Raw genomic sequence first — 24,629 nt, 5'->3', positions numbered from 1 at the left:
AGAACACGAGAGACAGAAAGAGGTTTGTTCTCAGCACCGGTGACTAAATGAGGCCCAGTGGGAGGACGAGCCTGTCGTGTCGTCTTCGGCTCGCTGAGTGTTCGGTCTCATACGCAGACGTGGTTACTGTGTGCCAGTCAAACATCGTCTACGTCAACCTAACGCCAGGATGTCTGCTGGGAATACAGGAATAGCACTCAGAGATGCTTGCCCCATAAAAGAGGGGGCTTTTCATCACTCCATGAGACAGCTAAGTGTTCCCAGTGGAGTTCAAACTGTATATGTTTTACAAACCATGCGTTTACTAGTTTGCGTCCTCCCACACATTTAAGAAAAGGCTTTCATTAAATGATTTCATTTCTTTCACCCCCTTCTAACACGCTGTTTGTAAGCATGAGAGCAAAGTCTCAGGTGAGCTATTTTTGCAGCGTGGCGGGATGAGGACTGTTAGATCACTGAAATCACAAGTTTTCTCCAGAGCCACATGAAAGAAAACAAATCCTCTTAGTTCAGATCTTCATTCCTGACAGCAGCGTTATAGGACTGAAAACAAACAAAAATAACACACAACCTTTTCACATAGATGCAGTTTGCAATATTTTAGGCCACATGTCAAGTTTAAAACACAGCACTTTGGTTTAACTATGACCTACAAACAAAGAATCAGTCAAGGATCTGTCCTTTAATTTATCAGTTGTGCGTCTTTGGATTAAGCTATGTTTGATCATCATAAGATACTTCCTCAAAATATCAATGACCAAAGCCAAAGCACGACCAAACCCACAAAAGGTACTCATTTCTAAAAACCGAGGTCTTCAGCACGTTTAACAGGGGTCTGTAAATGTGCTGGAAAGTCGATAAACTCATTCACATTTACACAATTCAGCCAGGCATAAAGATAAAATGGGTTAAATGATTGCATTAGTCCAAGGACAGGTTAAAGCTCATTTGCTGCTAAATGCTCCACCAGCTAGCATTAGTTGCTAACTTTAGCTGTTGCGTGTTTGGTGCTTGAGGGCAGTGTTTAGCATGTTTAGCAGAGCGGTTGGCTATTTACAGCTGCAGGAAATTAGGTTAATGAGAGTGATGATACTGAAAATAGAACGAATCACAATGTTTGGTTACTAGCTTCTGGCTAGAAAACTCCTGCGACTCACACGTACAGTTTAATGGGAAACAAAAGAGGCAAGTAGAAGAAAAGTTGGTGGTGTGGGTAACAACAAAAGGATCAGGTTTTTCAGATTCCAACTGCAAAGAGCCAACATGCTCAAAGACAGCTCTCTGTTCAGCATGTGAAGAAGGACAGAGTTAGCTAGGCTAACGTTACTATCTGCTGAGCACTGATGCTGGCTAGCTAACGCTCTATTTGTTTAAGTCGACATTAGCATTAGTCGAAACACTTTGATTTCATAATCTGTGTTTGTGGTTCAAAAGTATCACAGCAGGTCAGGTAGTTAGTTTAGCTAATTAAGGCAACGTTTAGGAGCTGAATATTGTATTTAAATTATTCAGGGAGCATTTTTCTGTTTAAAACACAGTGAAAGTTTTTTCACCCACTATGTAAAAGACATGGATTAAATGTTATTATATGTGTAGACCAGATTTCACCAAGATTCATCACACAGATTTAAATCTTGCATCTCATATTTAGCAGCTAAAATAATGTATAAGTCACAGTCACCGACGAAAAACTTACAGCAAACACGGAGATGGACTCGATCTCACAAGAGCTGCATTCAAGTCCAACACTCATCACCGTCGGCCACCGAGATCTCTTAAAACTCGTCTTCCTTTCAGGTATTAAACTCTGTCAGCATCCAGGGGTCGTTCTGCTTTCACAGTCAGAGTCAAAGTACCTGCACATTCTCATCTTTCTTCCATAAAGCGCCGCGTTTATGATTTTTGTATGAGAAATAAAATGTGTTTAAATTACGTCTTTGTGTAGACCGGATTGAACCACTGCTGCAAAATGATTTTAGGAGAAATGCCGCTACAATCATCACTTTCGTCAAACTTTCAAAGCTAAAATTAACTCAAAATGTGTTAAAATGTTGATGTGGTAACCACGATGTAGCCGGTTGAAAGGTGGATAAAATTAGGTCTCAGATGTTGGTGCTCACTGGGTAGCCTGAGTGTGAGGTTTATCTGTTGGGTGGATCAAAGACGCTTGTGCAGCTAGTTGCAGCTAAAAATGACAACTGAAACATTGCAGTTAGCCAATTTCACATTGACTGTATGGTTACGTCTGCTTTTTGTCGACCAGGAAGTGAGTGTTGGTTTCAGCACGACGTCAAGGTGCTTTGTTCGATTAAGTTGCGGAATATAAAACCAAAACAAAAAGCTGAAAGAATAAAGCTCAGAGGGAAACTGCAGATATACACGTTGTCATTAGATCAGATGTTGAACTATGAATGTTGTCGGGCAGCTTTACAGTGATCATTAACATTGAAACAGCCTGCAATGATTTAAACATTTAGTTTAGGCAACTTATTGCATCAATCAAAAGTTCAGCCTCGATTAGCTTCACCTACATAAGGTCTATCAACTCAATTAGAGCGCTTTTTTTATTCAAAGCACCTTTAGAGTGACAAGCAGCAGAATTCTGCTGCACAGAGGGTTTATATACCTGTAGGGTCACTATTTTATAACAGTAAATGCAGCATTGTTCCAGCACAGAAGAAAGCTCAGCATGTTGTCTACAGAGGACTATTTCTAGCTGAGTTCTCCGTTCTCGTGAGTAGCTGTGGCCTGAGGCCATCTGATGTGTTATATGGCTGACTTATTACCTGAGTCCTTCGATATAAATCTGAGAGAACATCTGTAGTTTGAGTTTTTTAGGGGTACCGCTCCCTGCAGGCAGAAGGTGGATAATGTCAAAGTGTCAGAATGGAGGGTGTTTTAGCACATGATGGATCCGTCTTCCAGCTGACTAATACTGAGGCCACTGAAAAACTGTGTTAAGAAGGATCTGCTTTACAATGTGAGCTCCTTTATGAGCCTAGACAGGTGCTTCTTTACAAAGTGTATAAACTCTAGTGGGTAATATCTAAAGGAGAGACCCCTAAGAGATCGTACTTTGTTCCTAGCGTGTACTTGCATAACGTGAACATGTGGTAAAGTTTAAAAATAACAACAGACTAGAAAAGGACACAGTGAAGTCTTAATTTCTGAGCTATAAATAAAAGGAGAGGAGCGAGGAAAGTCAGAAATATATTAATAATCCCATTTCCTAGACAACAAGCTCCGCAGCTCGCCCACACAGGCTATAACCGGCCAATACAATGTGTGAATGTGACTGTTTGAAAGCACAACTCCAACACCGACATGCTCTCTACTTCTATGAGGGAGAGAGAGGGACCTCTGCTGTGGTCTGTGGTAGACGACAGCAGTGTTGTCGAGTCCAGGACTCGGACTCAAGTCTGACTCGAGTCCTAAATTTCCGGGCTCGACTTGGACTCGAGCATTGACTGCATTTGGACTCTGACGATGGAGAGGAGGACTTAGACTTACTTATTGAAAAGGACTGTTTTATTGTTTTTGTCTAAGGCCCGAACTATTTATTCAATTTCGAGCACGGGCTGGCGCGTGTGTTCACCTGCATGTGCGTTCACGTCCCGTCCTGTACAGCAACAGTTCCTGCCGGGAGGCCTAAAGAGAGGCGCCACGAATCTTACGCTTTGAAAGATTTTACAGCAAATGCAGCAAGAGCAGTGCAACATGTTCGATATGTAAAAGAAGCATTGAGGAGAAGACGGGGACAACGTCAGACTTTAACAGACGTCTGTCCAGAATGCACCCAGAAAAGTAAGTAAGTTCCTAAAGTTCCTTGGACTGTTGATTACGTTACCGTTAAGCTACTAGCTAACTCGGAGTCGGACTTGGACTTGAACACTAGGAACTCGACTGGACTGGAGTTCTGGTGACTCGACTACAACAGTCAGAACAGACCTTTACGTTGATTTACATCTGAGCTAAAGAGCTCTAAATCCTGCATTTAACGCATTCACGCTCCTCTGTATTTCTAACACATACAGGCACTGTTTAGTATTTTCTTTGGGGTAAATATTTCGAAGCGGTGGCAGTTGTGTTCGGTTTACGGTCCATGTTTACTTTTGGTTTCACGCTGAACACAACCCCACCCCCCACCCCCCCGCTGCCTTGTAAAAAGCGTCTGACCCAACAACCCACGTCAACCCTCTCTTAACATGGATAGTGTTGCTCTTTCTTCTGTGTATCCTGACTTCCCATGTACTGGACAGTTGGAGCAGTTGCTCCTAGTGTCTAATATTGCTGCGAATGTGTTTACAGTGGAGGTAGCTGAAAGCCTGACGCGTCTCATGCTAAAGGGTACATTATGCATCTGTATAGCAGCCTGACAAAGCGTTGGTATTTGATATTTGATATTTGAACCCTGGGATGAGAACATTCGGCTTTCTTGCTATTACTCTTTAAATTCAAACTTCAACATTTTATGAATCGCACTTATTTGCTTTCTTTATGCAAGTGAGACAAGACGACTCTCTTAACTGTTAATAGACAAGCTAGCCACTTAGCCTATCTTAGCATATAGTAAAAAGTGGCAGTGGAAGGAAACAGCAGCCTTGCTCTGATTTTGGCCACTAACGTGGTATTGAAACATTGCATTTACATGTTTTACAGGTTGCAGCTCATTATGCATACCTCTGTGGCAGGATGCACAGTTCAAATCTGGTAATATCACTCCTTTCCCTATTTCCTGCACAATGTGAGGCATGTGGAACAGAGCTGTGCATCACATTGACAAGCTTCCAGCTCTTTCTAAAGTCAGCGAGATGAACTTGATCTCGATCCAAGTTTTCTCCTTTTGCTCTCGTTTCTCACAGCTTTACAACCTGCCTGTGTCAGGGAATCAGACTCTGCTGCATAAACCCCGATCACAGCTCTTTCTTAAAAGGCCCCACTGAGTTCGGTCTGGGATACATCTTAACACCAAGATTACCTTTTGTGCTGCTACTTTATAAAGTGCTTTCTGCAAACACATTTTATTGACAGATTTTTAGCACAAAAACAGCGAGTAATGTTGGGCATGGTGCAACTGGACTGCAGAAAATGCAGAGAGACACAAGTTTGCTCCTCTGGACTCCATGTGCAGAAAGTGAGCCACACTACAAACAGGACCGCGTTGAGGTACATGAAAAGAGACAAGACACGCACTGCAGTGCAGATCTAATCGGTCTGTTTCCCAGCAACAACCACTGACGCTGAAAAAATGTAGTTTCTGATCCTACTTACAGATTATAAGTTTCTGCAAATAACACACAAACCGGTAACACGTGCGCACATGACACACATGCACTTTACAAGCAATCCATCAGCAGCTCTGGTGTTTCTAAAGTGAGCAAGAGACAATAAAGTGAGGCTGATGACGCAGCCTGGAGGACTGTCAGGGCCCAAAAATCAACGCTTTGTCAGGCCCCCGTTTCATTTTAGCTCCTGTTTCAAGGAATCCTCAATTGTGTGTTTAAGGTTCCTTTTAGTGGTTCTTTAGGGTAATCTTTAGCAGCTTATTCAAGGTACCCTTTGGTACCTGTTAGAAGGTACCCTTCAGCATCTGTTTCATGTACCCTTTAGCGTATCTGTTTTAAGGTTAGCTTTATCAGTTGTTCCAAGGTACTCTTAAGCAGCTTTATTAAGGTACCCTTCAGCCTCTGTTTTTTGTTACCCTTTAGCTGCTGTTTCAAGGTACCCTTTGGCAGCTGTTTCAGAGTACCTTGTAGTGTCTCTTTGAAGGAACCCTCTAGCAGTTGTTCCAAGGTACCCTTAGACAGCTATAGTAAGGTACCCTGTAGCTTCTGTTTCAAGTTATCCTTTAACGTCTGTTTCAAGGTACCCTTTAGCATCTGTTCAATTTATCCTTTGGCATCTGTTTCAGTGTACTGTTTCATTTCTGTTTCCAGGTATTTTTAAGCTGCTGTTTTAGGGAACCCTTTGGTGTCTGTGTCAGTGTACCTTTTAGTGTTCAGGTACCCGTTTTGCATCCTTTTGAAGCCATTGTGCGCCTGTTTCAAGGAAACTAACAGCCGTCTCAAGGTACTCTTTATAACCTGTTTCTTCTGCTCTACAACCTGTGAACTTGAATAGGAAGGTTTTGTTAGGTTAAGGACAAACATCATGGACTTCTGGGTAAAAGTTCTGTGTTGTTCGACCTACCAATTGCTCTCAACCGCGACCCAGGTGGACTTTATGTGCATTTCTACGACCTAACCTCCCTCCACCTCAGGTTAAGCCTCAAACTTCGTTGGTTAAGTCGTCTTTGGTTTATTTCTCAAAGTTTCAGCCTCTCTCTGAGTGGCATCGTGTGACTCAGCTTTTGCCCGGGACGGGTGTTTTTTCCCTTCAAGCTGCACAATAGCTGACTGACAAGTTGTCATCCTCACTCAGACATTCATACGGAGCCTTCACTGGTCTGACTGGACACCAGACACGCCACTCACCCAGCTGTCACCAGCGTTTGCTGCAGATTTCAAACTGGAATGACAGCTGATCTGGAAATATCACATTTTTACCAAATCACGAGAAGTTTCTGTAGAAAAGAGAGAAAAAGTTTGAAGACACACTCCATCTCCTGCGCTCAGTAGATTCTCACTACACCTGAATCTCGTGAAAGCTGAGCTTGTTAGATAGTCTGGCTTCGTGACGTGATACTCTAGTGCTTAGATTTATTATTGTTTTTCAGAGAACATCTCAGAGGGCTTTAGGTTTGAAGTGTTTAGAGCCATTTAGAGCTATATGTCAAAGAAGAAGGCAATAACAAAAGCCAAGTGTGAAGGTTTTAGAGTTATTGAGACTGACGCTGCCACGGTGCAGTAAATCATCAAACAATCAAACCTGTGCTGGAAAACACATCCTGCTCATCTTTCCTAACTTTACACGATTTTTAGAGCTTCATAGTCGTGTGTTGTCCTACTTTGCTTCTCTAAAAGTCTCTTACAGGTTATTTTCCAGTATTTTCATGGTGTTTTTTTGTAGCGTACTTTGTATTTTGGATTTTTCTGTTTGTATTTTCTTGTTAAGTTCTGGGTTTTATTTTCTAAACGAACATATTTATTGTTGTGTTTGTGTTTTGTTGCTAACTTTTGATTATTAAAAAGCCCATCTAAGGGCCAGGTATTGCAAATGACATGCTACATAATTGTCTCTGTCGTGGCAGACGCTGCTCAGCAGTGAGTCTGGTTCTGCTCAAGGTGTTTTCTCTGTCAAGTGTTTGCTCACGGTGGATTCATGTTCTCACAAGACTAATGTCAAAACCTAGCATGTGGCTGGCCGCATCAGGTCAACGTGCTCTTTTGTGGGTTACAAGGACTGTCCTTATGAGGCCGCAGGTGCGCGCTGCGGACGTAGGTGAGGACAGCGGATGAGCAGCCCCGCCTACTCCCCGAACAAAGTATCTAGAGCCGTATAAACAGAGAGTCGCGTCACATACAAATGGATGGGTACGGTTTAGACCTGTACTGTTTGAAGTGTCATGAGATACCTTTTGTGGATGCAACTGTGGCCTTACAACAGCTTCATAGCCAATAAATAAAACAGATGCAAATATTTACCAGCAAATATCAACTGAAACCCCTTTCACACACGAACTCCTGAAAACTTCAAGACACTCTGCCCGAACAGTTTCCAGACTGATGTGCTTCACGATGAGAGATTTCCCCTGTCGGGCGGATGGGCGTGGGGGTGTCATGGGGGGTGTCGTGGTAGTAATGTGGTCAAACACGACCGAGTCCCTTGCTGTTCCCCGCAATTGACAAACAATTTGGCCATTGGCCCTCACAGCCAGACGCTCCAGAATCTCTTCGTCTCTAATCTATTGTGTGTCGCTCTTTCGGTTTCGCACCAGTCGCATGATATAAACGGCCTCCACCCTCTCGCTCGCGGTGAATGTTCCTGACTATTACCTGCTGCATTTACACATCGGCTCAACCCGACTTCCTGCGGACCCTCTCCTAGCAGGCTGGCAGGAAAAAGGCCACATTAAGAGGGGGTGAAACATTCAGCCGTCTGCGTTCACCCATCGCAGCCCTTCTGGACAATGTCAGGACACTTTCAGAGCTGCAGTGCACGTGTGAAAGAGGTTTTACAGGAGGAGCTTTCTCCAGAAGTTAACCATGGTAATTCTTTTGGATCGGTACTTTGATACAGCTGCAGACAAACTGCAGCAGTGTTTTGTGCCACTGGCTGCTCAGAACACTCTGATCTATAAGTCCAATGACCCTGCTGCTTCCTGTGTGTTTGTGGTCTTCTCCTCTATCAGGGTTGTGTGGACATTTCTGGATATCTGGTATCTTCCTGTGATGTCTCATTGACTAAATTCAATCCTGTCATTTGCATCATTGTTTGGCTGAAGTGCCCGTTGTAGTGTTTATTCTGTGGTTGCGTCCAGTTCCTCCAGCGATAAGTAGGAGCTGTATTTCCTCTGTCCCTTCTGCACGCCAAGAACCATTAGCACAGACCGTCTGATCTGATCACCACTGAGGAGGCCAAGTGCTTTCATCCACATTGGCTACACAGACTGCATCAGTTAAAAGCGGGCGTGGTCTCTACCACAGGACTTAGGCCCGCTCCGTTAAGTGCTGAGACTTAGTTAACTGAATAAACAGATTTTCAGCGTTAATGAGACGGAAAGAAATGTTTGCATTCAGAAACATTGAGTCACATTTTTCTTCTTCTGTCCACAGTAACAGTTGCATGGATTATTAGACTTATTCATTATTGATGATCAGTATTAAAACAAAGACGCTGGCTAACAAAGAATATTATTCCTTCAGTAGGTAAGACAATTATTTTATTCCAAGGGGTTTATAAAGTCTGACAGAATACTTACAGGACGTGATGATTAAAGGAAAGTTAACATTTATTCTCAATGGACTTCAGACATAAGGATCTCCTCAGAAGGTGTAACACAGGCTGAATGTATAAATATGTGTTTTATGGTTTGCCCCAGAAAGTCTTTGATTGAAGTCATCAGCTGAGAAGACACTGAGGGGACTTTTATTTTGAAAGTCGTCTCTCTGCACAGAGAGTCTCAAAATGACCCTGCAGTGTTCATCTGTTATGAGGTGAGCTGCAGCTCCCGTTAGCTCAGAGTTTACCAGGACAGAATCATCCACAGAGGTCGATTAAAACAGTAAAAATCAGCATCTCTTCAGCGCTCGTCGTGGGCTGTGAGTCAGGCTATCGATACGTTTTACACAGCTTGTTGCTCTGATAACTTAACATCCAGACGTCTATAATTACTCATCCTGTGAGAAGATTTCTTTTAAATGCTATTCAGTTGACATGACATGACATCTTACTGTCAGCAGGCAGTCTTGGAATAAATCTGATAAACGTGCATCTTACAGAAAAACCACGAGACGCATGTCGGCTGTTAAAGGAGTTTGTTGAGCTGCTGAACCGACGAAAAGGGACGATTAGTTTAACCTTTGTTTTCAAAAGCCAAATAAAATGTTTCATCCATCCATTATCTATACCGCTCGGGGTCGCAGGAGGCTGGAGCCTATCCCAGCTGTCACTGGGCGAAAGGCAGGGTTACACCCTTGACTGATCACCAGTCAATCAAAGGGCTGACACGTAGAGACAGACAACCTTTCACACTCACACTCAATTTTAGGGTCACCAATGAACCTAACGAGCATGTCTTTGGGCTGTGGGAGGAAGCTGGAGAACCCGGATGGAACCCACGCATGCACGGGGAGAACATCCATACAGAAAGGCCCACTACGTCCCAACCGGGATTTAAACCAGGAACTTTCTAGCTGTGACAGCTAACCACTGCACCGTGCAGCCCCATGTTCAATTTGACTGACTAAATTGTAAGTGGAGTTTTGTGTTCGGATTTCACTCCAAAGTTGTTGTTTTTTGTTCTTTTTTTGGCTTTATTTATAGGACAGCTGAGGTGAGACAGGAAATGTGGGGAGTAGAGAGTTGGGGACGACATGCACCAAATGATCGGCAGACCGGGAGTCGAACCTGCGATCAGTGCGTCGAGGACTGTAGCCTCTGTATATGGGGCGCCTGCTCCACCAACCGAGCCAAACCAGCGCCCCAAAAGGAGGAAAGGTTTTGACTGATTGCAGCTCGTGACTTTGAATATGTAAATACAAGATGCAGATTAATTGCACAGGAAATCCATCAGAGCACAAAACAACGGCTCCCTGTATTGTAATAAAACTAAACCTGACTTATTTACAAAATATAAATCTGGGTTATGAGTGTTTAGCTCCTCTGTGGCTCTCACTCTGCTGCTGCTGCGGTGAAGAGATGCATTGACATGCACCGCGGGTACATTTCATCACACACACTCTTCAGGACAGCATGTCAGCTGCTGTTTCCTGTTGGTAGCATGTGATCGGGCATCAGGCTCTGTCAGCACTTCAGAGCGATGATAGATGGCATACAGGCTTTAAACTGCAGAGCCCCAGCACACACACACACACACACACATACACACACACTAACACACACTTGTAAAGATGCCGCCTGTTTTATGTATCTGAAGACGACGACATGGCAGCAGGACTTGCTGACCTTATCGTCTAACAGCAACATTAGGGGATCTGCTGGAGTCACACAGCCGGCGAGCCAGGATGTAAAACCGAACATGAGTCTGACGGAGCGACGACCAAACCACTCCGGACTGTACACGAACGCATCTTTAAACTGCTTCCTGTTTACACACCAGACTGGAGACATGCAGAATGTTATGCAGACTGTTGGACAGCACTTTTTAATAACTCACCTTTTAGAAGGAGTAACTAGTGGCTTTATTTATGACAAAAGCTCCTCTACACATTACACCACTTTGTAAGGCACATTCATTAACATATTTTGGGTGTATCCCTTTAAGCACTACCTTCAGACAAGTATAAAGCTGAAGTGCGAAGCTTCATGTGTGGTTAAAAAGCCTTTTACTAATCATTTACACATCCGTTAAGATATTAATAGGAGCAGCTTCAGGGTTGCCAAGTTTGCAGAGCATCAGGAGCAAAAGGCGTTTATTAACAACTTATTTGCATTCACCACAGCAGATTGGATTACTGTGAAAACTCTCACATAAAAGTGCCGCCATGAAGGCAGGAAGTGAGAGGAAATGTATTAATAGATTATTTATTGTACCAACGTTTACATTTTTACAACCAGCAGGAGGGATTTTTCACAATCTGGCAACACAGCATTTCGTCTTAATAATAGCTTTTAAAGAGAATATAAAGAATTATTAAATTATCTTTAAAAATGTACCCTTATATTTAGGGATGCACGATGTCGGTATCTGCAGATTATGGCCTGAAAATGACATATCGGCATCAGCAGCCTAGATGTCTGTGGGACGGCAGTTTTTCAAAGTTTCCTATTTGATGTATTTGTTCTGTGCAAAAGGTAAAATTTGCCCGAGCTGTGGCTGTTGTCAGGATCATCCAAGCCTGTTTAAGTTGAATTAATATTACAGTTTTTTTGGGAAGAAAATGTTGCATACAAATAAGTAAGGCATTTTGTATATAACCTAGGTTTAAGTACTTTTCTTATATTGCCCAGTGAACGTGTTCATTTTAAAAAGCACTGTGTTATGTTATTTCTGTATCTGCCAGTGGGCCACTACAAGAAGAGTAGGCATGATATCACTTCCACTACAGGGGAGACTTGACGTTCTCTGCAATTAGGTGGAAAAAAACATGTGCCTAATATATTGATATTTAAATCAGCAATCAGCAAAAAGGGTTGGAAAATATCGGCGTATTGGATATCTGCAAAAAATCATGCATCCCTCTATGTGACGTAGGAGGAAGCACCCCAAGAGTAAACTAAGAAACAACCACCTTAGCAAAATATCAACTGATTTCTTCTCATTATGAGTTATATGATTAATGTCATCTTAAAAAAAATACATTTTTTAAGCTATTAGTAAAGTTATAGATTATTTGCAGTTGTGTACCTAAACGACTAAAAAGTCAACCTCCAGGGTCTGAAGGATTTTAATTACTAGCTAATTATCCAGTTATTCTAAACCAATTATTAACGGCGACTACAAGGAAGTACTACCCTGGATTTTGATTAACTTAACCCCTTAATACAGCAGTTTAATTAATTAAGATGAAGGAGTTAAACAGCCCACAAAACAATAGAAATCCAACTCACCATATTGACCTCTGACACCATGTCTATACTGGCCACGTCTATACTCATGCCAACAGCGACCGGTCGACCTGAAAATACACACAATAAAGTTAAATAAAAACTGCAATGATAAACAGAGCAACACAGAAACATTTCCGGGTTACTTTCAGGGTGAAACTTACCTCCAAAGTCCGGCCGGAGGCGGATATCGTATCCTTTCAGCAGTTTATCCACAGTTTCTTTGACGTAAGACATGTTCCCCGGCTCGTTTACGCTGAAAGACAGAAAACAAGAACTCTTAATTAAGGTCGGACAGCTTCACCTGTGTCCGGTGTTCACCCCCGGACTCTCACCTCTGCGCGCAGCACATCACCGCCACGAGCAGCGGCAGAGACACCCAGTCAAACAGCCCTGATGCCCGGGGTCCCCACATCCCCGGTGTGGAGTCTGGGTGGGTGTTCGCGGTCCAGCGTTCAACAAATGACTAAATGAAGAAGCCCCAATGCTCACACCCCCGCCGAGCTCCGCTTCATCAGGTGAGACTCCTTCCTCTCCCTCCACATGGTGTCTAACGTGTCCTCCGCCTGTGTGAACATGCTTCATGAGGCAGAGACGCGTCCACCGGGACGTCAGATGTGTTCACTGCTGCCTGTGATGCAGCTGCGGAGCCGGAGAGCCTCACACAGGCTGCTCCGTGCCTCCATCCTCCGGTAAATGTTTTTTAAATATCCACAATAGCTCTTACAAATCCACAGGTCCGCCGCTCGCGTGCGTAACATTCAAAATATGTTGTCACCAAGGTTCATATGAATCCCTCACAGAGCCTTTTCAGTTCAGACTGGAGCTAACTCTGACTTTAGGACAATGACTCTTCATGTCAGTGTGCGCGAGCCTGTCCTGGTCATCTTTAAAGCCCACGTGACTGACTGCATGTAGAAGCACACTTATCCTGATGTGAGGATCTCAGATCGACCTGGAGTTAAAGTAGCACTGAGTGCTGAGCTACAGCTAATTGATCCAGTATTTTAACTACCTTTCCAGCTCCCTGCTAATAGCATATACATTCATATTTGCAAAGTCACATTTCTTTAAGCCATTTTTGTGGGTTTAATTTCTAAGCAAGCATTAAAATAAAATTCATAAAATGAGAGAAATTATTTTAAAATGTATGTTACCATTGCCTAATGTAATGAAACCTCCTATTATAAACCCTGCACCCCTTTTTATTTTATCCTGACCTCAGTGAAGGATTGCACGAGCAAGACCAGGACATGCCATGCTGCCATTGCCCGACTAATGTGCTACGTTAAAGGAGCCCTCCGCCCCTGTCAGTCAAAGCTGGTGTTCTCTGTAATCGATAGAAGCAATAATATTTGAAATTGGCGCCATAGCTGTGGAGAAAGTTGTACAAACAGCTCGTGGTTTCGCCCCTTCTAAATTCCTACAACACCCAGCATGCATTGCGCCCCTCCCTCTGAAAGGAACGGCCCAGCGAGCGACGCTGGAGTGAAATACTACCACTTTCACTGCAGGCAACGGCTCAGAGCTAAAAAATCTTGAGGTCTGCAGTCTACATCTCAAACGTGACAATTCTGAACGAGGCATGACATCGGAGGCGGGCGTCCTAGATTGAAGTGTAGTGTAGCGAGCTCCCTGGCCTCCGCCAGATGACTCGTTTTACGTAGTCTGTTGGAGGTTTTCGAAGCGGATAGCGTCCTCCAAAGGCACAGATCCAAATTGCATTTTTTCCTACCATTATGGCATTAGCTCCCCATGATAGCATGACAGGACTGAGGTTGAAACAGGCCCTTTGTTTTGTGCTTTTGAAACTCTGGGGATTCGACTCACGATCATCTGACGTTACGGGGGTGCAGCTTTGTTATCTCGAGATAAATAAGACGAGATCTCGAGAAAACAACTGGAAATTACACGTTATCACGGGAAAACGGAGTAAATAAAATGTTCGGATGAATGTCGGCCTCCGGCTTCCGGTGTACATCATAGTTAATTAAACTGCTTTTTTTCTAAATAGTATAGATTTATCGCAAGGTTAGCTTTGTTGTAGTTCAACTTCAGTTTCTGTAGCCTGCAGTCTAATGGTTTTAAAGTCACTTCGCCAACAACCCAAGTCTCAGTCAGACAGCTCATGTTGTTATAGTTTGAAATGTTTATTGCAGCAGCAGAACACAGCTTGTGTTTGCCGTCTCATCGCTCCTCACAGATTTATTTTACGTGCAGAAATTTGATGATAAGTGATGAGATGATATCTTAATTCTAGCCGGAGCCTGCAGGTGGATGCTGGGGTGTTGGTGGGGCTGAAAGTACGAGCGCAGTACTGGTGCAGGGCAGCAGGAGCAATGACACAGGAAGTGTTTGTTGAATGATTGTGGAGTATGACACCTGTCAAGTGTGAAATCAGTGCAGCTCCAGTTGCCTGCCTGAGCTAGCTCGCAGGTGTCGCTCCGTATATATGTGACAGCTCAATGTTTGAGAGAGTGTCTCTTCCAAATCAAAGCACCTGAGGTTCAGTCGATGCCCTGTGAGTGCTGTCGTATGATAAAACAACCTACTGATTTTTAGGAGAAACGCTGCTTACATGCATGACGTTTCTTAAAGCGAGAGCATGTCACTTTTTATAGTGAGAGGAATGACGACTATTCAGTTGCTTTCAGGACTGTCAGACGGTTGGAGCGGGTTCAGGAAGGCTAGTATCTGGCCCCTCAGAAGTCTCATATTGTCTGTGCAGTTGTTTAATCACTTCTGATTAGCTTGCATATTTTTCACGATTCTTGGCAGCAGAAGTGAGAGAGAATCTCTGGATCTGGTGTGAGTTACTTTTGTGTCGCTCATCTTCAGTCCTTCCTGTCACAGACGGCTCTCTGTCCCGTTTCTCTCTGAGCTCTTTTCCCTCGTTGCTACACTTTCTGCTGTAGTGGAAGAAGTTCAATATCACTGCAGGGGACGAGAGCGTGCTGGAACTGGATCCTTCCCAACAAATGAGACTCTTTAGGCCTTCTGCTTCATGTCAGACTACACGACTGCTTTACACAAGTTTTTAAGGAGTGACTCTTACCTGGTGTCGTAGATGGCGTACAGCTTTTTGTTCCCATCGACAGCGTTCCTGTAAAGACAGAAGAGAGAGATCATGTTACGTTCAAATACTTTGGCTGATTCTTCTGTGCCGTAGCTTGAGATTTGTTGCCTTTGTTTTCAACCTGCAATCAAGAGTCATAAAGGTGCTACAACGCCACAACAAACCTCTTTGCACTTGTTCTCCTCTGTAAAATGTGATAGAAACCCGCCTCTATGTAGGATGTGACCCTGATGCTGGTGCAGATGAATGCAGGATGATGACACACTGAGTTATATCTGTTCTGTGTGTGTGTGTGTGACATGTCGTCTCCTGCTGCATGCTGGACCATTAACCAAAGAAATCAGGACTCTGTTCTTTCAGGTTTGTGTCCCACTTCAGTCGGCAGATGAAAAAAAGAAGATGAAGTCTTACAAATCCCAGAGTCCTCCCTGACCTCACTTCATGGTGCTCACTGAAATGATTGCCATGTAAGTTAATATGAGGTTGTAACTCTCCCTATTATACATCTTGGCAGCCGTTTCAGGTGTTATCAGCCTATTAAATGGCCGTTATCAGCTGTCGTCAGGAGCTCAGACATCAGGCGATACGAAGCAGGTGCAGCTGCAGCAACTAAGTACAGTTACTCAATCACTGCATGCAGGTACACGTGTGAGTACTTTCAGATGAAATACAGTACTTTTTATTATCCACTGAAACCATCCATACCGCTTGTCCTGTTCAAGGTCACGGGGGGGCTGGGCTATCCCAGCTGTCATTGGGCGAGAGGCGGGGTCACACTGCGGACAGGTCGCCAGTCAATCACAGCGACAGACGACCTTCCACGCTCACACCTTTAGAGTCACCACCTAACGAGCATGTGTTTGGACTGTGGGAGGAAGTCGACGCATGCATGGGGGGCACATGCAACCTCCACACAGAAAGGCCCCTATGTCCCATCTGGGATTTGAACCAGGAACTTTCTAGCTGCGAGGCAACAGAGCCAACCACTGCACCACCGTGCAGCAACTTCTTAAACTCAATTAACTATTCAACCGCGCCTTGGATTAGCCGTCACTGTCACAGGACTACAGAGAGGACGCTGCAGTCAGTAACCTCTGCAGCTATCTGACTCTTCCTCTTCAACATAACAGAAAGAAGTGAGCACATGTCGCTGGTGTAAACTCAAAAGAACTCAACTATGAAACAGGCAATTTCATGAAGGGTGCAGGTAAGGTGGGACGACAGGGGGTCGAATGGGGTCGAGTTAGCTGGAGCCGTCAGGAACCTGGGGGTCGAGACACAGCGTGGGGGGCATGTCTCAATGGGTTTTCTGATGTAGCATCCCCCAGGGGTTCTTGTGTTGCGAGAGGAGAGAGGAGAGAAATGGGGTGGAAAGGAGGAGGGTGAGGCAGGCGTATGCATGAGGGAGGCGCAGGTGTGAGACCTAATGAGACACAGGTGATTGGATCAGCGAGGGAGGCGTGGTCCTGTTTCCAAACCTACGTTATAATAACTTCATGAATATAAGGCCTAGCTAAAGGGTTAATCGTGCAGCTGTTGTTGTTTCTGTATGAGCCCGACACTCAGAGTTCAGGTCGCTATGGGAACGGTACCTGACATCTGTGCTTTACTTAAATGAGGTTCTGAATGCAGGACTGTATCTCAGTGTGCCATTGATACTTGGACTTAAGTCAAGGATCTCAGTACTCTTAGGGCGGCTGTGGCTCAGTGGCAGAGTCGACTTTCAGTCAGAAGGTCGGGGGTTCGATCCCCGACTGCTGAAAGCTACACGTCTTTAGGCAAGACACTGAACCCCAAATTGCTCCCGAAGGCATCCAGCAATCAGTGTGGAGATTGGCACTGTGCATCACAGCCTCTGCCATCAGTGTGTGAACGTGTGTGAAAAGGTGAATTTGACATGTCGTGTTCAAGTACTTTGAGTGGTCGAAACTCCATTAACCATCTGCACTGTGGCTCATCACATTCATACAGTATGTTGCTGCCAGTTATGGCTCTGAAACGCTGTTACAATGAGATAAAGAACCCACATGGTTTGTGTCTCTAACGCTCCTGCTTCTGTTCAGCTCAAGTTTAGCGCAACATTCCTAAAAAACCGAGATTGAGATCATTTGTGGACCACACTGAGCTGATTAATGATCAGCAGGAGATCATTAAAGCTTTGAGAGGCTGCAGAGATCCCTCTTATAGCTCTCATTGTTACTACTGATACCCTTTTATCCTGTCCTCCTCCTCCTCTCTCTCTCTCTCCCTCTCTCTCTGTTCCACGCCGCCCCCTCCTCTATCTGCCTCCTCATCTCTCTCTCTCTCTCTCTCTCTCCTGCATCTCTCCGTCCACACATCCTCCCGCTCTCCTCTCCGCACTGCACGCTTCGTCTCTTTATTTCTCACTAAACTCTATTTGCATTGTACTTCGCCTTTGGATACGGAGCTGGATTTTGTGCAGAGCTTGCTGTGTGCTCGCGCTCCTCGGAGACCAAACTGTAAAGGATGGTCGGTCAGCACAAGTGTTGGGACGCTTTTCTTCTCCCGCTGCCAACATTTTAATCGCTGTGGGGCCAAATAAACCTCGCTGACACTGAAATTAGACCACCTCTTTCCCCCCCCGCTCCCTCTCCGATATGCAATAACCGCGCGCGGATGGAGGTGACGTCCTGCAGAATTGATGCCAAATAGGAAACAAGTGCAATCTGCGTGAGAGGAATCTGCGGAGAAGTTTGACTGCGCATCGTCTTGTGTGGTAAGATTTGGCAGCTGCGGCTCTGCCTGTGCAGCAGAGCGATGTTATAACAGGCCAGAGTACAGTGGGATATGTGGTCGGAGGTGTGGGCATTGGAGGAGCTGTTCTACTGTAGTGTGTAGCAGAGGTGTGCTGCTGATGCTGGAGGAGCTGCACCGGGAGGCTGTAGACTCAGAGAACCGCGGGCTGCGGGGATGTAACCGGAGGAAGAGGGGTGTCCGCGCTTTCCGGGGAATTAGGCGGCTCGTGTGGGGGTGTGGGTGCATGAGTGAGTCGTGAATGAAGAGGATGCGGTGCAGAGTGCGTACAGTCACAGCAGCAACACTGAGGGGATTCACTGAAGGGTCCTGCTGCGGTGCAGGAGGGAATGCGGGATTACAGCTGTGCTCGTGGAGCATCGTGATACCTTGAGACAGGTAGAGGCATGTCACACCTTTAGCTCTGACCGGACAGATGAGCCTGTGTCCTGTCATCAACTTCTCCAGAGGAGGGTGTAGGAGAGGGTCCAACAAAGAGAGGACACATGTTTGCTTGTAAAGGAAGAAGCTTGCATTGTTTAGACATCTGCTAACATCTGCAGGTCGGAGAGGTGGAGGGCTGGATGCTGCATTCACTTGGACACTGTGACTCTGGATTTGCTTCTGTGATGTAACAATTGATGTTTACTGACCATTTTACACCTTCACACTGCGAAAGAGGAGGCTCCTGCAGGGTGACGTGTGTGTAGGAGAGGGTCGGACAAAGACAGGAGTGGACTCATGCTTTCAAGTCAAAGAGGAACTTTGCTTTATTGAGGCAGCAGCTAAAACCTGCAGGTCCTACAGATGTTCTGTGTAGTGTCGAAGGCAGGATGCAGCTGTGGGTGCGTTTAGGAGTGAGGATGTTGCAGCATTGTGAGCGTTGTAGCATCGAGCACCTGGTTCACACCTCTACACAGGAGGCTCTTGCAGGGAGATGGCTGTGTGTACAAGAGGGTCCAGCTAGGACACGTTGATATGATAAACTATGCATTATTCAGACCTGAGCTAACATCTGGAGGTCCCACTGATGTTGTCCTGTCCTGGTGGTAGAGGCAGAAGGTGTGTGGATGTGCACCTGATAGAGATTGACTGATCGCTTCGCACCTTTACACTTTAGAGGAGGCTCTTGTGTGGATATAGGTGGCTCTATGAGCAGGTCCAGCAAGGAAAGGACACACATTGTCGTCTACACATATAATAGGGAGGATTAAATTGGGCATCAGGCGACATGTAGAGGCCCTATAGACATTCTGTCGTTCTGAGAGAGGCAGTAAACACTTGTTTATGTATTCAGGTGTGGGGACATTGCAGCGTTGTGTATTGTGACTCTGGTTTCTGGTGTAGCGTTTGTACATCTGATAAAGATGATCCGATCACTCGACAGCTTACTGAGGCCCTCGCAGTGAGAAGACACTTTCAGTAGTTGCTGTAGTTTTCGGGAGTTGTTTCTGTGTTGTTGTATTTGTGCACCTGATAAAGATTTACTGTTCACACCTTTACACTTCAGACGAGGCTCTTGCAGGGAGAGGGGCGTGTGTGTGTGTGTACGAGAGGGTCCAACAAAGAAGTAGAACTTTGCATTATTCAGCAGCTAACATCTGCACATGCTACAGATGTCCTGTAGCAGTGAGAAAAGGTAACATGTGTCTGTGTACACATAAATAGTTTGAGGCACTGTGACTCTGGGTTTTGTTGCAGTGACAGAACGTGTGCACCTGAGAAAGATTTCCAGCTGAATGCTTGCAGCGAGGGTCAAATGTGACAAGTGAGTGCATGCAGAAGAAGCTGAATAATGAGAGACACTGTGTGTATTTGTTCATATTTATTCATAAGTTTCACTGTGAAGCTGCGAGGACAACAGCTTTAATAGCTCTAAAAATAACTCTTGTTTCTGCAGCTTCACTTTCAGCAGCCGCTCATCAAAGCCGATGGAAACTCACTTCTTGCGGTTTTAAATCAGTGAGCACGTCTCTTTTCAGGAATGGGCGATGGAATGTGTTACAGCTTTGCAATGAGACGTCTGTGGGTCTGTGTGCTGCTTGTGAGCATCACCTGCCGTCTGAGGTGAGGAACTGACTCCTGCGAGTTTGTAGCACAAAGACACGCTCTGAATAACTCTCCTCTTTAGTAAATCTAACTTCCTCTGTCATAGATTTAAATGTAGCTTTGAACTTACTTACATTTTGTGAACTAGTTTGTGTCTCTTTGATGATTTAAAAATGCTCCTGTGCACGCAGCCTCTCTCAGGAAGTAACTGGAACTCCCAAAGAGGCTGAATTAAATGACAACATCACCATCTTCACGCGCATCCTGGACGGGCTGCTGGATGGCTACGACAACAGACTCCGCCCTGGACTGGGAGGTAAAACATGCACGCCTCAATGCCTCATAAAACAGTCACACATTTACGAGGTGAGGACAGATTTTATGATTATATCGGGGTCTCTCTCTCCGTCCTGATAACAACAAACAGAAGGCTGTGTACTTTTGGGCACAGATGAAAGGAAGCTGCAGGGACAGCTCTGCGTGACAGATTTCAGCCCCTCAGTCCTCACAGAGAACGATCCTCTGCACGGCAACATCTGTCTCCTGCTTGTTCCAGACAGGAAAAATGTGTCTGTGTTCACCCGGTCTCTGACAAAGAGACATGATCAGCTGTTTACAGCCCCTCTAAGTATGATTTAATGGCACCGTGAACACACCCTGAGGCACACAGTGTGCCAGTGTGACCTTGAGAAAGCCATTATTCCTGCCATTAAACAGCAGGGACGTTGTTCTCGGCAGATGCAGGCCAGAAGTTCTCATCAGAGGAGAAATGAGAAGAAACAGAATCAGGACGAAACAATAAGGAGAGAAAATGTTTCCCTCCTGCTGCAAAGTGATTTTAGTGCTGCAGAGTTTGATGAATCACCGCAGATAAACACCATTAAGTCAGAGTGTATCATGAACTGTGTGTGACCTTATCAGTGGAAACTGTTGTACTGTATCGCTCTGATCCTGCAGATGTTTGTCACTAAATAAAGACTCTTTGTAAATAGCTACAAAGCAGGATGAATGATAACATCGTACATCAGGAGTGTGAGCCGATAAAGGCTGGAGAATGTAATTTGCACGGGCACAAATGAACACTTCTGCTGAATACACAGGCAGATACAGTATAATGACATTATGATTATAGAAGCAGATAATCTGATTTATTGATTAGTACTGACTGCATTTAAGTGTCTGCAGCTTTGAAACTAAGTCTGGCTGTTTGTGCTCTTACAGAAAAGGTGACAGAGATCAAAACCAACATCTTCGTCACGAGCTTCGGGCCAGTGTCCGACACTGAAATGGTAAGAAGTTCTTTTATTAAGTCACATTTTAAAGTGATACTCTGTTGCCGAATGAGGAACACGATGGTGACTGAGCCTGTGGCCCTCTGATGAAAGCCTTTGCATTTGCAGTATATAGTATTATTACAGACTGGGTGTCTGTGGTGACTTTCGTGGAAAAAATCACAAGCGGCGCCCAGTTAGTGACGCGTTTTCCATCAGCCAGCAGTGGTTGGTCTGCCAGAGAGGGTAGGCGGAGCTAAGCGGCTGCTTTTCCGCTCTCTGCAAGCGTTGCGAGTAAACAGTAATCTACTATGGCTGAACAAACAAAGAAAAGATGGATGACTACAGATACAACTTCAACAAGAAGTGAAAATCCAAAGAAAAAGAAACAAACTCGACGCTCAGATGAAGCAAACAGTCTGAAAAGGAAAGCGACCGTCAGCAAGGAAAATCAAGAGTTACAACCGGCAACAGTGCAACACTGTCTGGATATCTGGGAAGTGTGCTCCTGTAATTACCGTTTATCGCCACAGATGCCGCCAAAGAGAACAAAACTGAGAGATTATAACTTTAACTCGTAAGTTATCAGAAGATTCAAAGTCCCTTGATACATTATTTCAAATCTAACTTTGTTCTAAAAATCCAAAGAGAATCAGACTGAATATCACAGTCACACAACGCTGTTCGGTTAAACGAGAGTAAACTGTTTGACTAACCTGAAGTTTTAACAACAACTAAACTAAAATGCTGCATATTAGGCCGCTGGTTTAGCTCAGTCAGTAGAGCAGACGCCCCATATACAGATGTTACAGTCCTCAACGCAGCGGCTGAAGGGTCCACTCCCACCCTCGGCCCTTCGCTGCATGTCGTCCCCTGCTGTGTATCTTCCCCTATCGTATCTAATGAACGCAAAATGTTAAATGAACAGACAATGCACACTGATTAAGTGTTTATGCAGGTGTATTTTGAATATGTCGCCTTGTTTGCACTTCAATAAATTACAAATGTATTGACTCATACAGTTTGTACTCAATATTCATCGTGTTTAACGCGTGTTCACAGACAGCTGTAGGCTTTTACCTTTCTGACACACTACTCCCAATATTCATTCATTTATGAGACGAATCACTTAAAGGAGAAGTCCAGTGTTCTTAAGCCCGGGCCCTGTTTCTTTACATGTTTGGTCTCTATGATTAATAGGTTAGCGCTGTCGCCTCACAGCTAGCAGGTTCCTAGTTGGAGTCCATGTCCAGACGCAGTGGGCCTTTCTGTGTGGCGTTTGCATGTTCTCCCCGTTAATGTGTCGGTTCTCTCCGGGTACTAAAAGTTCTGTTATTCTAAGTGTCTGACATCATTAGAGGAAAGGTAAACAACAGAACAGACCTTTTTGTGTTAAAGCGAGATCCTTTTTTAAGCAGAAACTCTCTAAACTCTCTTCAAAGCCACCAGACTCCATTGACAAAAACAACAGTTTCACCCTGCAGACCACAGGAGGTGCTGGTACCGCTGCCTCCATCGGTCAGTTTGTTTGTGGTATTTTATGACTTTGGTGTTTAATATGGTTAGTGCAGATCCTGCAAGATACTTGTGTCACTCACTCAACACCCAAAAACATCCACAGATCTAGGAAATACCAGACAAGCAACTGCAGTGTTCTACAAGGTAAATGAACTTGTTTAGTCAGTGTAATCTGGTGCCTTTAAAGAGAGAGGGATGTGATGGCTCATACTCTTGAATATAAACATTTATATCTGTACGAATCCTTTTTATAAGTAGTGATATACTTAGAGTAACGACCTTAGCCTGTCAGAGGCGAGAACAAGAACTTTAGGTGGATGTACTTTGATTACATTGCAGCCATCACTGCCTGTTACTCCGCTGCAGGCTGAAGCGATCTACTGGAGCGGCGTCCAAAACTTCTGACCCAAAATAAACACAAATAGGGCCCAGGTTTAAAAACACCATGATTATTGTTCTTTGTATGTTTTAATGGGAACGTGTACACTGTGTCATTTTCTCTGCAGGAGTACACGATCGACGTGTTCTTCCGCCAAAGCTGGAAAGACGAACGACTGTGCTTTAAAGGGCCGATGGAGATGCTTCCTCTGAACAACCTCCTGGCCAGCAACATCTGGACTCCGGACACCTTCTTCCTCAACGGGAAGAAATCCATCGCACACAACATGACGACACCCAACAAGCTGCTGCGGCTGAAAGACGACGGCACTCTGCTCTACACCATGAGGTGCGCTCGCTTTAAACCCGCTTTGATCTGCGCCACAGTTCTTCTCTAATCAGTCTCACAGCCATAAATCAGTTAATCATAAGGGCTGATGAGAGTTCTTTAGAGATGTTGTGTAATCCAATTAGAGCGGGAGAGATGACTAAAGCCTCCGTCAGCCTGTAGTGCTTCTTTGGTAATGGTTTATAAGACCCCTGCTGCTCCCAGACAGCCCACACGCTCTTACTACACGTCTCTGTGGTGCATTGATGCGTCATCATGTTGTCCTCGCACTGTAAACTGGAGGTCAGAGGAACTTAAATGTTTGCTTTGACCCGGTGCTCTCACTCTCCTCCTCCTCCTCCTCCTCCTCCTCCTCCTCCTCCTCCTCCTGCCCTGGTCCTCCACCAATAACTACATCACTGCATCTCTGAAAAATGTGCTTTGACGGGAAACCAGCAGGACTTGTTCTGCTTATAAACACTCACAGTTCCTCTTCCAGACATTGTAGACATGATTTAAATAATGTGCAAACATACAAGCAGCTACAGACAGGCGTTTAATACGACGTGTTCAGACCCCGACTGATGTTTTAGAGTGGAAGAAAAACAATCAAATTGAAGCCAATAGTTTTTGCTACAATCATAATAGACCTTTACGACTGATATCGTGTGTCGAAAGTATGCAAAGGTACTCCGAAGGCATCGCTCTTAAACCTGCCATGAGGAGTCCATCAGTGAGAAGATGACTCCTTTGAATGCCACCTTTGCTGTCAAGCTGGATTTGGACAAAGACTTTTGTAGTGTGCACAAAAAAGAGCCTTTGTTCACATTTTCTCCTGCAGAGTTTTACAGTGATGAGTAGTTAAAAGGGAGCAGGAGGATTTTTCTCCAAACATGTACAAGACAGAATATGACAGAGAAGCAACACATGCTGCCAAAGCTGACACAAAATGACAGTGCCTCACGGCTGCTGACATATTAGTGCTGTCAGAATTGACTTTGATTATTCCTTCTAAAAGAACACAGGTTCGACCTGTTCGAATATCTATTTTTGCGCGATATGTCCAACACAACGAGAGACAAACTTA

General features: G+C 44.7%; 2 protein-coding genes across 4 annotated transcripts in view; one reads left to right on the top strand and one right to left on the bottom strand.

Moving 5' to 3' along the window:
• gabrb3 (gamma-aminobutyric acid type A receptor subunit beta3) overlaps positions 1-24,629 on the bottom strand; it is a 68,734-nt gene that overhangs the window by 20,737 nt on the left and 23,368 nt on the right. Inside the window, exons 2-4 of the mRNA XM_069680540.1 lie at positions 15,224-15,271; positions 12,333-12,424; positions 12,172-12,239 (exon numbers count right to left, since the gene is read on the bottom strand). Coding sequence (XP_069536641.1) covers positions 12,172-12,239; positions 12,333-12,424; positions 15,224-15,271 — 208 coding nt within the window. The remainder of the gene's footprint in view (positions 1-12,171; positions 12,240-12,332; positions 12,425-15,223; positions 15,272-24,629) is intronic.
• gabra5 (gamma-aminobutyric acid type A receptor subunit alpha5) overlaps positions 17,590-24,629 on the top strand; it is a 39,087-nt gene continuing 32,047 nt past the window's right edge. Inside the window, exons 1-5 of one of the 3 annotated variants that reach the window (XM_069680537.1) lie at positions 17,590-17,981; positions 19,981-20,065; positions 20,239-20,363; positions 21,269-21,336; positions 23,343-23,563. In XM_069680537.1, coding sequence (XP_069536638.1) covers positions 19,983-20,065; positions 20,239-20,363; positions 21,269-21,336; positions 23,343-23,563 — 497 coding nt within the window. In that variant the 5' untranslated portion in view covers positions 17,590-17,981; positions 19,981-19,982. Of the gene's footprint in view, positions 17,982-18,095; positions 18,398-19,927; positions 20,066-20,238; positions 20,364-21,268; positions 21,337-23,342; positions 23,564-24,629 lie in introns of those variants that run through there. The other 2 variants (XM_069680538.1, XM_069680539.1) reach the window with 2 other exon arrangements.

The sequence above is a fragment of the Semicossyphus pulcher genome, unplaced genomic scaffold, assembly GCF_022749685.1.
Source record: "Semicossyphus pulcher isolate SPU_LCO1_2020_fin unplaced genomic scaffold, fSemPul1.0.p SCAF_4, whole genome shotgun sequence".
NCBI lineage: Eukaryota > Metazoa > Chordata > Actinopteri > Labriformes > Labridae > Semicossyphus > Semicossyphus pulcher.
Note: the sequence above shows the minus strand (reverse complement) of the source record. Positions and strands in the feature narration are given on the sequence as shown.